The sequence below is a fragment of the Zeus faber genome (assembly GCF_960531495.2).
Source record: "Zeus faber genome assembly, chromosome: 1".
Classification (NCBI taxonomy): domain Eukaryota; kingdom Metazoa; phylum Chordata; class Actinopteri; order Zeiformes; family Zeidae; genus Zeus; species Zeus faber.
The window spans coordinates 26,117,063-26,128,703 of NC_137193.1; the positions used below are offsets into that span (position 1 = coordinate 26,117,063).

The 11,641-nt window shown below is 42.7% G+C and overlaps 1 protein-coding gene and 1 long non-coding RNA gene across 2 annotated transcripts; one reads left to right on the forward strand and one right to left on the reverse strand.

Annotated features, from left to right (window-relative positions):
- The first annotated feature begins 329 nt into the window (after positions 1-329).
- LOC307230929 lies at positions 330-3,011 on the forward strand. The gene is made up of 2 exons (XR_013844177.1): positions 330-721; positions 2,510-3,011. It is a non-coding gene; the product is annotated as an uncharacterized lncRNA (long non-coding RNA).
- Positions 3,012-7,676: 4,665 nt separating this feature from the next.
- Positions 7,677-10,543, reverse strand: hoxa13a (homeobox A13a; the record flags this gene model as incomplete). Its single annotated transcript, XM_080016802.1, has 2 exons — positions 7,677-9,709; positions 9,874-10,543. 2 exons carry the CDS (start codon positions 10,541-10,543, stop codon positions 9,462-9,464), a joined length of 918 nt encoding a protein of 305 aa, XP_079872928.1. The 3' UTR covers positions 7,677-9,461.
- Between the last annotated feature and the right edge of the window lie 1,098 nt (positions 10,544-11,641).

Here is an 11,641-nt window from a genome sequence, read left to right on the forward strand (position 1 = left end):
CACAGCGGTGAAAATAGGACACGCAAAACGAGATGTAGGTATAATTTGCTGCTATCTACAATCGCTTTTGAATGGAATATCTTCTTTTTTTAATGCAGGGTTTTCTCATGTCCAGTCACACCATCAATTCATTGTTTTGTGTTGTAAGGACCTCCGCGAGGCCACCGTGGAGCTGCAACCTGACTCTAATGTGTTGTGAACGGGAGACCTGAGCTCGGATTAGGAGCGCCGGGCCTCCCCCGGCCCCCAAATCCACTCTGCGCGCCCACGGAGATCCAAGTCGTGCCCGATGTCACATGTGTAACACAACCTTAAAATATCACCTTTACTAAGAAGCTGCAGGCGAGAGCTAAACCCCCTCACGGCTGCAGGAGAACAACCGAAAACAAGCCGCGCAGATTGGCCGTTTTATTCAGATTGTATTGACACAAACAAGCCCACAGTGCGTTTGCCACCGCACGCCCCGCCTCCCGCTCCATCCAGACCAATTCTACGACTTGAGCTGAGGCTTTTAGGCTGTAATTGAGCACAGGGTGCCCAGCAAAACTGAAGTCACTTCTGCACAGACCTGCGTTTTTTATAGCTCCTATTGAGCATTCTACTGCCTCTTTTTTTTCCGGCCGGGCCAGACACCACAAAGCTGGCTATGCGTGATGGAAAAGTCACCACCTACACGGACCGCAGCCGGAGCTTTGGCAATATAGGACAACCCGGAGACCGGGTAAGATCACTATTTATATTTATATCTATCAGACGGATCGCCAGGGTTTGCCATGTCAAAATTTGGGGCGGAAACTTGTAATATTGCGCGTATAGGCGTTTGAGGACAAACAGTGTAATGTATTCTACTATCATTTAAATACAAGGAATCCGGCGTTGTACTGTGTATAATGCGGTGCGGAGCGTAATATATTTCTAATTGCAGAGAATAAAACAATACAATATATCTGTTAATGTGTGCACGCACGCTTAACACGCGCAATACGTGCAAAACAAAACAAACACAAAAGGGAATAAAATCCGGTGCAAGGACCCGCTGCTCGCTCATGTGAGCAGTGCGGGAATGGGATTTATTTTTGGGGACAGAAAACAGTGCCGCCGCGGCGAGGGAAAACTTTCAAAGCCAAAGCTTTGTCTGTGCGGTCGACTTCAAGTTCGGGGGAGGGCGAGGAGGCTGTGACACCATTCGAGGGCTGTCTGCCCCGGATGGAGTTGCCCTGATTGCTCCTGCATTCTTCGCCACGCACGTCTCGCGGCACTGCCGCGGGGGAAAGAGCCCCGTTCGGATCACATGACGAATCGATATTGGCAGCAGGAAGCAAGTTCACCCTCGGAGCGGCTGCGACACAACGGATACACGCTCTTCGGGACCAGCGCCGCTTTAAATAGCACCGACTGGGATATTCTCGTGCAGAGATAGTAAAGCCTTGGGAGAAACGATAAGGCGTCTCACGGGGTTTTTCCCTTCCACGCATGTGAAAAACCAGGGGTGGAAATAGTCAAATCGTGTGTAAACGACGCGTCTCTGTGAAATAAATATACTTTACAGTGTGTCTGATTCTGATAATACAAGCGCTTCCACAGCCACACTCGCACGCACACACGACACGCCCGCCAGCCCTGCCACCACGGAATAAGCTTCTTCATCCGACCTCAAGAAATGGGCTGATTGAGACTGTGGGGCTCTGGAGATCAGTGCAACAAAACTGGATTGTCGCACAGCGGCCCAGTGCGCCATAAAACCTGTCAGACAACAAGACAACAACACTGTCTGGGAGCTTGAAAGTACACTTTCACGCCATGTCAGCCATGCAGGCTGTAAAGTAAAGCGCCACATTCAGGTTCTTCAAAACCTGCACTTTGAGTCGAAATAAAATCTCACTTCAATAAAATTTCAAAGCCTCACACTTTGAAACTGCAAGCCGACAATTGTTATCTGATTTTTAAACGACCTCTGGCTTAAAAACATACAACAATATTGCACATATTTAAGATTCAGCCTTAGCTTAATACCTTGGTTTTTTTTAAACCAAAAATAGATCCAGGGAATAATATTAATTTGGAAGATACAAAATGTGTTGTTAATACATGTACTGAGGCAACCTAAAACACATCTTTTTTTTTATTTTGTACAAAAGCGGCACCTTGTGCATATGTATAATGTACGTAAACTTTTTTTTTTTCCGCGCATCCCAACCACACAACAGCCGACCCCGTTAATTGCCCTAATAAACAGTGAAAGTGAATTATTTTCGTACATTTTCAACAGAAACCTGCTTTTGAACTTGAATCTTATCAGGGGGTCGCTGAGGCAGATTTGGAGAGAGTTGAACGGACTGTAGCTCGAAAATGTGACTGGCAAATAAGATCATGTAGGATCCTAAAAGAATACTCTGGTGACTCACAAAGACACATTTTGCACACATTCAATGCCAGAGGACAGGAAATATGCGATGAGTCTCGATTCGGTCTCAATTTTCAAATCCAGAACTGCTCATTCTACCCACAGGTAACCGAAAAGGGAGCTGACTGCAGAAGGCCCGCAGGAGAAAGATCAACTCCACGGTCAAAGGGAGGACACGGGTGGAGAGGCTGCTGCCACACGCTGATATCAAATGGACTGAGCCGGGGTCCACATTCAGAAAAGCATCGCGTCGGGAATCAGGATAGATGGTGTGATTTCTCTGGGGTGTTCCATAAAAAAAAAAAGGAGAATTCTCTGGATTTTCATCTTCGAATTATAGGCCGTAAATCGGAAATTACACTTAGTAGAATATCCGTTCAGGGAAACCTTGAGGGGATATTCCTTATTTGACAAAGCAGGTTTAAAGGCTGCGTCCTTATACTAGTATGACATGCTCTTTGTCAGTTTTGAAACTCTTCATTATGCTATTTTACAAATGTCCTCAGTTTACACAAGGGCGAGTAAGTAGATACATTAGATGCCTTATGAGGCGTAGATGTGTGTTGAAAATAATGCGTTATGCCGATTAAAAATATATATTTTTTTCTGTTGGGTTTCACCTCCAACTTATTTAATACCTACTTTGTACTTCAAGCCATGCTGAAGCGGTACATGGAAATACAAGGTTAATATTTTGATTTCAATGACGGACCATAATTGACAGATCGAGGGTATCTTTCAATATACGTATTTTTGTATATTGTGCCTAAATAGTGTTCCGAAGAATAATAGTCTATATAATAGTATATTATATTTACCACGCTTATAATATAGAAGCACAATTTTACACTGAAGAGACAGATGCGTCGCTCCTGCGGACGAAAATAATGTCCTGCCTATTGAAAATGCATTTGTTCAGTATACGTGCATGTTTTATAATAACTGTTATAATATAATAACTGAATTCTACTTGTTATTATTGACGGTGTCGCCTACACAGTGTGGATCTAAACTCATTTATTTGTTTACAATGAGGGTTGAAATTTAAATTCGACTGGAAACAGGCATTTCTGATCATTTATCCTTTCAAATTCAGTTATATTCCTACCACATTATCACTGGGAGGCGGTTGTTGTCGTTTTAGTCATAGCTTAATAGTTTAATGATAGTTTCTACCAAATGGCCACTGTAATTTAAATATTTCTACTAAATGAAGACCAACTATTAAAACTAAACCTTTACTAAACAAAGTCCAAAGCCATTGTTCTATCAACTGGATTTCAATAAGCTGTACAGACTGTGCTTTCCCCCGACACGCACAGAATGTCCGCATTCTTCTTTTTTAGCTTGGGGATTCTGCTTTCTGAGTTAAAGTTGACCAGGCATATTTCCACGAGAGAAGAGTTTGGTTGTTTTTTTTATACACTTTCTCAAAAAGCGCTACGCAAATGCACAATTATTTTACTTTTACACGAATTGTGAACGATAGGTTTGTGGGGTGGTTTTGTTCCGAACAGCCGCATGTACATTTACATCTTTATGTCTTTGATTGATAAAATACACACAAATACTAAGGCGCTTTGCGGGAATAAATCCTTGAATCGATCCACTTTGATGAGACAAGTATTCAACGCCAACGATTATCATTCGCAAAAACGTAGAAGACAACAAAAAAAACAGACAGACAAAAAAAAACAAAGCCACCTGTAAAAAAAAAAAAATGATAATAAAAATCCCCCGAGAGCGACGTGGAGAGTCTTTCCACCTTCACAGGATCTTAATCTCGGTCAAGTGCTTCCATTTGACCGCTGCCCTGGGACCAGCTCCTGACCGCGTCTTTCTTACGTTTCGACGCGGCTTTGGTGGAATCTGCTGCGGCCTGCGCGTCTGCAGCAAAGGTAAAAAGCACAGAGCACGCCATTGGGCCCAGCTGTGTAAAGGCATGTGATAAGGTAAACATCTCCCTATTCTTTGGACATAAAGTACGCTCCAACACATTCGTATCCGGGTATCTTGGTAATCGTGTATGTGACTAAACCCATGCTTTCAAACGCAAAAGCGCGAGAAAAACCCAAAGGAAGTGAGAAGAGACAAAATGAAACAAATGCATTTTGTGGTGTTCCCCCCCCCCCCCCCTTTACATGGCTTTTTTTAACGCCATAATTAAACTGGAGCGACGGCATCCCCCTTTTAAACCAAGAGAATAACATGCTGTAAAAAAGCATGTTTAAAGACGATCATAAATGCCTACTGCTTTGTTTAACTTCTTAGGAACTAACTTCGAATCACGGTAAAAAAAAAAAAAAAAAGATAAAAATAGATAATCTTGGAGTAGCCCAACCCCTGCCCCTCCACCTTTAAAAAAAAAAATGAGAAAAATGACGTACTTTTGCGTAAAGGCTTAAAAATGTTGTTATTCATTGGTTGGCCTTAGGGTGGCAGCAAAGCCTAAATATAGCAACGTGAATCAAGTTCAACATTCCGCCAGTTCTGCTACCCGCCCTGCAGAGTGAAGGACAGACAGACAGACAGACAGACAGACAGACAGACAGGCAGGCAGGCAGGCAGACAGACAGACAGACAGACAGACAGATGCTTGGTTGTTGTAAGGACAGCTCAGAATCATTAGCCCCTTTCAGCCCCTGTTTTCCTAGAAGAGTGGGTTGAAGGGAGTGCGGGAGGTGACAACCAGAGGTTACTTCATCCAACGCAGTTTTCACATTATAGTTCTTGACGGTTTTTTTTGGGTTTGTTTTCGGAAGAGCAGAGTAGTAGTGAATGGGAGGGAATAAAGATGGAACACATGTATAATACAATAATAGACAATATAATAGAGAGGGCAGTAATAGCTAATAAATAATCTGAAATGAGGAGACGAGATAAGGAGTGAAAATATAGCCAAAAATGTTGAGATATGAAAAAATTCTGAACAAAGATATGTAATAAAAGAAAAATGGATAATTATATTTGTTATACATATACGCACACACACACACACACACACACACACACACACACACACACACACACACGCACATCAGTGAAATTGATATTTAACCGAGATAACATCACATACGTGCTTTTAAAAAAAACCTATATACAATTGTAAGTGAAAATGGTTCATTTGAGATGTGACGTGACGATGAAGCAATGTCAGGCTTTTAAGAAATCACAGCGGCGTCTTTCATACCCACGGTCTCTGTTAGCACGCACACACACACACACACACACAGACACACACACACACACACACACACACACACACACACGAACATTAACATTACATTAAACATTAAATTGATTGATTGATGTGATTCAAAAACAACGTGTGCTTTTGTTAATGATGTGTGTTTTGTCATGTATGTCTTTGCTGCTGCAACACTGGAATTTCCCTTTGGGGCTAAATAAGGTATATTTATCTTATCTTACCTCACCTTCAATAAATTATCTTTAATGTTTCAGAAATTCGACGATTATCACATTGATGTATACGATAAACAGTGCCGAGCAACTTCAATGGCTGCGCATTCTGTCGGCAATGGCTCCCATAATAATTGTAGCACGTCAGAGAACCCCGATTCTACAGGAAATTGACTTCATAACTGCAAAATGTAACTGAACCTTAGATGAGGCTGTCTTGGAAGAGTAAATAGAAAAAAAAAAATGGCCATGAATAAAAAGATGAAATTTGCAACAAAAATGGAAATGTATAAGAGAGCTTATCAGACACTAGGCTCCCCCTCAGTTAAATATGGAAATGTGTGTGACCTCAAATAAAGGTGATATGGTGATTATAAAACAACAGCATGAAGGGTGGGCGGGCAGCGCATGTATTGCTGCCCTCTCCAAAAAAGAGGCGGGGCTTGCTTTGTTTTGCTCCATAGCGAGCCAATCGCTGACCGAGCTACGCCCGCACATCCAAACGGCTTCGGAGCTGCTCGTTCTGAGCCAATTGGCGCGGAGGGTTGCTCGGTTCAGCACACAGGAAATGAAACGCACCAATCACCGCCCGAAAGCGCCGGGCGACGTGGGCGCCCGAGCGCGTCGGCGCCTCGGACGTCGCTCCTGTGCGGTCTGAAGAGCCGAGAGGCAGATCAAGTTGTCTGATCGAAACTCTTTGAGAAGTGACTTTAAGCTCTGCTGTACAATTTCGACCAAATGTATTGGTTGATTTTAATTACTTGTCCCCATAACGAATGGGTTCCGTATCGGCATACAAGTAGATTATGATGTGTGACGTTATATTATGACACAGTAATAATCAACAATACCACTAATCGGCCTCTTCGTTTTCAACATTGTGTAATTTAGCAGATGCTTTTGTCTAAAGCGACTGAAAATAAGCACATTTGTTAGAGTGGGCTGAATCAAATTTATGCAAGATAGGAAAGAGCCGATCATTATACATCTTAGTGTCTTAAACGCCAGCCACACTCGTAATTATAATTAGAATTGCAATCATAGTTATGCGTGGGGTGTGGGAGATAGTCCCAGAAAGTCAATTTATGATAACCAACAGGGTAACCTTTGTAAATATCTAGAAATGACAAATCATGCGTATTTGAGTGTATTATTTTGTATATGCGTTAAATATCAGATTTTTTTATTTTTATTTTTTACTTTAGAATACGTCGGCCTTGAACGCCTTGGCGGGGTTTACTTGTTTGCTTCAAAAAAAAAAAAATCATATTAGCAGAAGTGAAAACCTTTTTCAAGCGAAGTATAGCCCAAATAGTTGCACGCAGGCTTATTGGCTTAGGCTGTGTGTGCGTAGTGAAATACTTACTAGCAGTTGCTAATGCGCAAGCCGACAGGCAAAATGAATAAACATGCATAGACTACAGTTGGAAAAAAGGGAGACAAGCCATCACTTTGAGTATAGGTCCATTTAAATGTTTAATGCACAGTGCTCAAAGGCGCTCTAATGTGTTGTATGCTTCAAGCGCAATATAGATATGAGGCTTGAGTATTTATGCATATCTTCAACCCAAATTCCATTCGACAAATATTATTAATAACCACGAGGTCAATAGCAGCTGATCTGCAATGCAAACAGTGGAAACATTGTGCCCAAAGCGGGCAAAATGACTTAGTTCTACGTTGTGGTTAACCCTCATAATTTATTGTGATTCATGAAAAGCTGCTTTCGACATCCTTACAACATGTGAAGGCATATATATATATAACTATATATATATATATATATATATATATATATATATATATATATATATATATATATATATAACTATATATATATATAGTTCTCTTCGATTTCCTTGGCCTATTTGGAAGAGCCAACAGGACTTCTGTTGGTTAACCTTAACGAACAGCACACAACACGAACAATTTGGAACAGTAACGACCAGGAGGAATGGTTTGAAAGCAAATATCTCAGTCAATATAGATTTGATGTAAGTAATATAGTTGCTTTCAATACTTAATTTCCAAATGCTTATTTGTGTTCCGTTTTAAGCGGGTTTTCTTCTGCAACCTCTTAGGGAAAACTGTTATTAAAAATATATATTTAAAAAGTCAGTGGCTTGTGTTTTAAATAGATTGAAAAGGTTTTCCTTTCTTTATAGCTGTTTTGTACGCACTTTATCACAATGCCTTCATCAAGACGGACCGGATCATTTCAAATTCAGGCCATAATGACATAATGACAATTTCTGTCTGGCCTAATGAAGCCACCAAATTGTTATTATTAATGTTTGAGTCATTTAAAAAAAAAAACTACAATCAATGCGAGTGATAACACTAAGAGTGTGTTATCACTCGCATTGATTGCACTTTTTGTCGTAAACGTACAGGTCGTTGTAGGTGAAGAAATTAAGTATTTTTGCTTGTGAAATCTGCATGATCCACTTGAGCCTAACACAAAGTAATCACTAGATGGCGACGTCAGCTTATATTTCAATACCATTCACTCACACTGACTAGATGTGGGCCTACGACACTCCGCACGTAAACCATGGGGAAGGCAGACAGGACCATTTTACAGTATAACATTAAAGTTATCAACATTTGAAATCAACATTATGTACAGACAGATTATATACAACTAATTACTGTGAACAAAACGAAGAGCCCCAGCAAGTGGAAGTGTGGGACAGTTCCAAAACAGCTGGCATGTCTGTGTTCCACGGTTTACATCAATACGGTTGATTTAGGTCGAAATAGAAATATATATCCTACCACAGATAGAAAGTTTAAAAAAAAAAAAGTTGTTTTTTTTTAGGTGAATTTTTAACAAAACTCGCAGCCGAATAGTGATAATTCAATAATGTCCATGTTTATTAGTATGGACTTCAACATCGATATATTCAACACACACCGATAACCACGTATAGCCATGCCGGAATTTACATCATAAACAACCACACGGATATGCATATATGTTTAAAAGCTATAAATGAAATTAAGACATATCCCGGATGATTATCTATGCGAATAAGTATTGCACCATGGAGCATGGCTCCATCTGAAAATACAAAAAAACTTTTTAAGCGCGTGAACAGGTTGTAAGGAGGTGGAAAAAGATTAATAATTAACAATCCCAAAGTCCAAAATCCTTGACGGGCTTATGTCCGGTGAACCTCCATATTCAACACCCGTCAAACTTGGGAAACAAAAGGTAAAGCTCATTGCCACACAGACCAGTCTGAAGAAGATGTTTTCCTGAGCTGAGAATGAGCATGCCTCACAAAAAGTCACATATATTATATTTTCCACGTTATGCCGATTCCGTCATCAATATCTTACATCAACGCGGTGAATTGAGGGCCCGGCATTTATAAACCCCAAATTTGGTTCCAAAGAAAAAAATCCAAGAACTCATTTCACAACAAACAAAATATTCGTAAAGGTTTCGATCCAGTAGTCCAGAATCGTCAAAGTGTAAAGAAAAATCGGTATGTGTGTGTGTGTGTGTGTGTGTGTGTGTGTGTGTGTGCGTGTGTGCGTGCGTGCGTGCGTGTGCGTGCGCGAGAGTTTGAAATTCCCGTAAATTGTCTGCAAAAATAAAAATAAAAATAAAAATAAAATGAAGGAGAAACTAGCTGATGGTTTTCACTTTGTTGACAACTTTCTTTTCCTTGACTCGTCTGTTCTGGAACCAAATCGTGACCTGTCGCTCGGACAGGTTTGTCTGGGCTGATATCCTCCTCCTTTTGTCCTTGGTGATGAATTTATTGGCGGCGTACTCTCGCTCGAGCTCCTTCAGTTGCACCTTGGTGTATGGCACGCGCTTCTTTCGCCCACGTCGGTAGGAGCTCGCGTCCCCCGCGGCGTGGGACACCGCATCTGTGCGGGCAGACGACAAGGAGAAATATCAAATATAAACCGTTTCACTTTTGAAAGTCGAATCAATGGGTCATGGTATTTGTACGTTGTATTCCATTGTTATTCTATTATTCAGGATGGTCTTAAGCTAGATGCCTAATGATGGTAAAAGATCCAACCCCTACCTGGTATGGAGGATTTCCACATGTGCCCGGTCTGGGGCTGCTCCTTGGCGCAGTAGACCTGGCCGTTCCACCCATTTGTGGTGAGAGTCCACGGTTGGTAGGTCTCCATGGGCAGCAGGGGTTCGTGGCGGGCCTCCGACGGCGCGCTGATGGTCGGTACCACGGGCACGTCCAGGTAACTGGGCACGGGTTGGTACGGGCCGGACGGGTAGGTGGGATAGAAGGCGAATTCCTTGGCGCGGGAGGTGAAGTCGTCCCCCGGGGCGGGAGAGCCGTCCATGTATTTATCCCCGTAAGCGGCGGCGGGCGGCTGCGCGCCGCACGACTTGACGCCGCCGTGATGCGACATCCTGCACGGGTAGTAGCCGCTCCCGAAGTACCCGTACGGCAGCGACGCGCTGGATGAGCTCTGCGCCGCCGAGCACGGGCTGCACTGCTTCACCGGCTCCCCCATCCCCGAGGCGGGTACGTCGCCGGGCGCGGAGTACGCGGTGCTCGGCGCCAGGGACGCGGGGTGCGCCATCAGATTTCGGCACTGGTTCGCCGCAAAGTTGCCGCCGGCGAAGCCCTCCATGTTCCTGCTCGCGTCGTCGGAACCGCCGCCGTTGTCGTAGAGGAACATCACCGACGGGTCGACCCAGCGCGGACGGAGGAGCAGTGACGTTGTCATAGCACGACATCCAGCATCGAGGTTGTTCTGGCTCTTTTTTTAAAAGCCCGGAGACTGAAAAAAGGGAGATACCGATTCTGAGAGCGTAAAGTGACTCTGACGCGCACCGGAGCGCTCGAAGGTCGCGCCTTCATTGGCCAACGGATTTTCCACGTGACGTGGGCTATGCAAAGAGGATGATAAACATCTCCCGGTGCAGACAATTAAATGTTAAAAAAAAAAAAAAAAAAAAAAGTTGCAAGATAACTGTATCATGGGTTTGGGTTATCGACAACCTTTCTGGAATCTGGAAGTTAAGCCAAATTAAATTTCGCCTCTGAAGTTTGAGTGTAGCTTACGGATAGAAATCTGATGAAATCCGTCTGTGTTTGTGTGGAAATTGCTCTTCTATATTATAGGAAGTCAATTAAATCAGCCAATTAAAATAAAATAACCGATATTAACATTAGGAATCAAAACATTTCCCATTAAACCGCAAGTAACAGGAAAATCTATTAGTTTTGTTTTTGCTGTATAACCACCTCATTGCCTCCTAATATGCATGTATGCATTTTATGCATTGTTTTGAAGGTATGTGCCAATGGCTCGATCCAGAAAAAACAATGCAGTGACTAAAAAATATTTATTATTAGTTATTAGAAAGCAACCCAACATTACCTGCTTGCTGCGCCACGTCGTGCGACAACAAAACGAACTGCATGTGGACTCCGTTATCCCAGATGCGCAAAGGCAAGGACAGAAGCTGGAACTTGTGGGAATTTAGTCCATTAATATATATTTTATATATAATAATATAGGCCACATCAACACGGGGAAATAATATACTCTGTATTTGATGGAGTGGAATAAAGGGGGATTTTGAGGGAAGGTCACAGCGCATTTGGCACATGTTTGCAGTGTGGAGGTGAAGGGGGTCCAGGGCTACCGGTGCGTCGCGGTGCGCGCTGCTTTTCCACGCGGGGTGGACCCTGCAGGAGGCCAAGGTCAAGTTGAAAGTTGCTGTCTCGCCATCGAGCCAGTTGGGCTATTCACCCTTTGAAGCGACCGTCTGAGCTTTTCAAAAGGGCGGAAGAGGTGTGAGAATTCCTGGCGGAATAA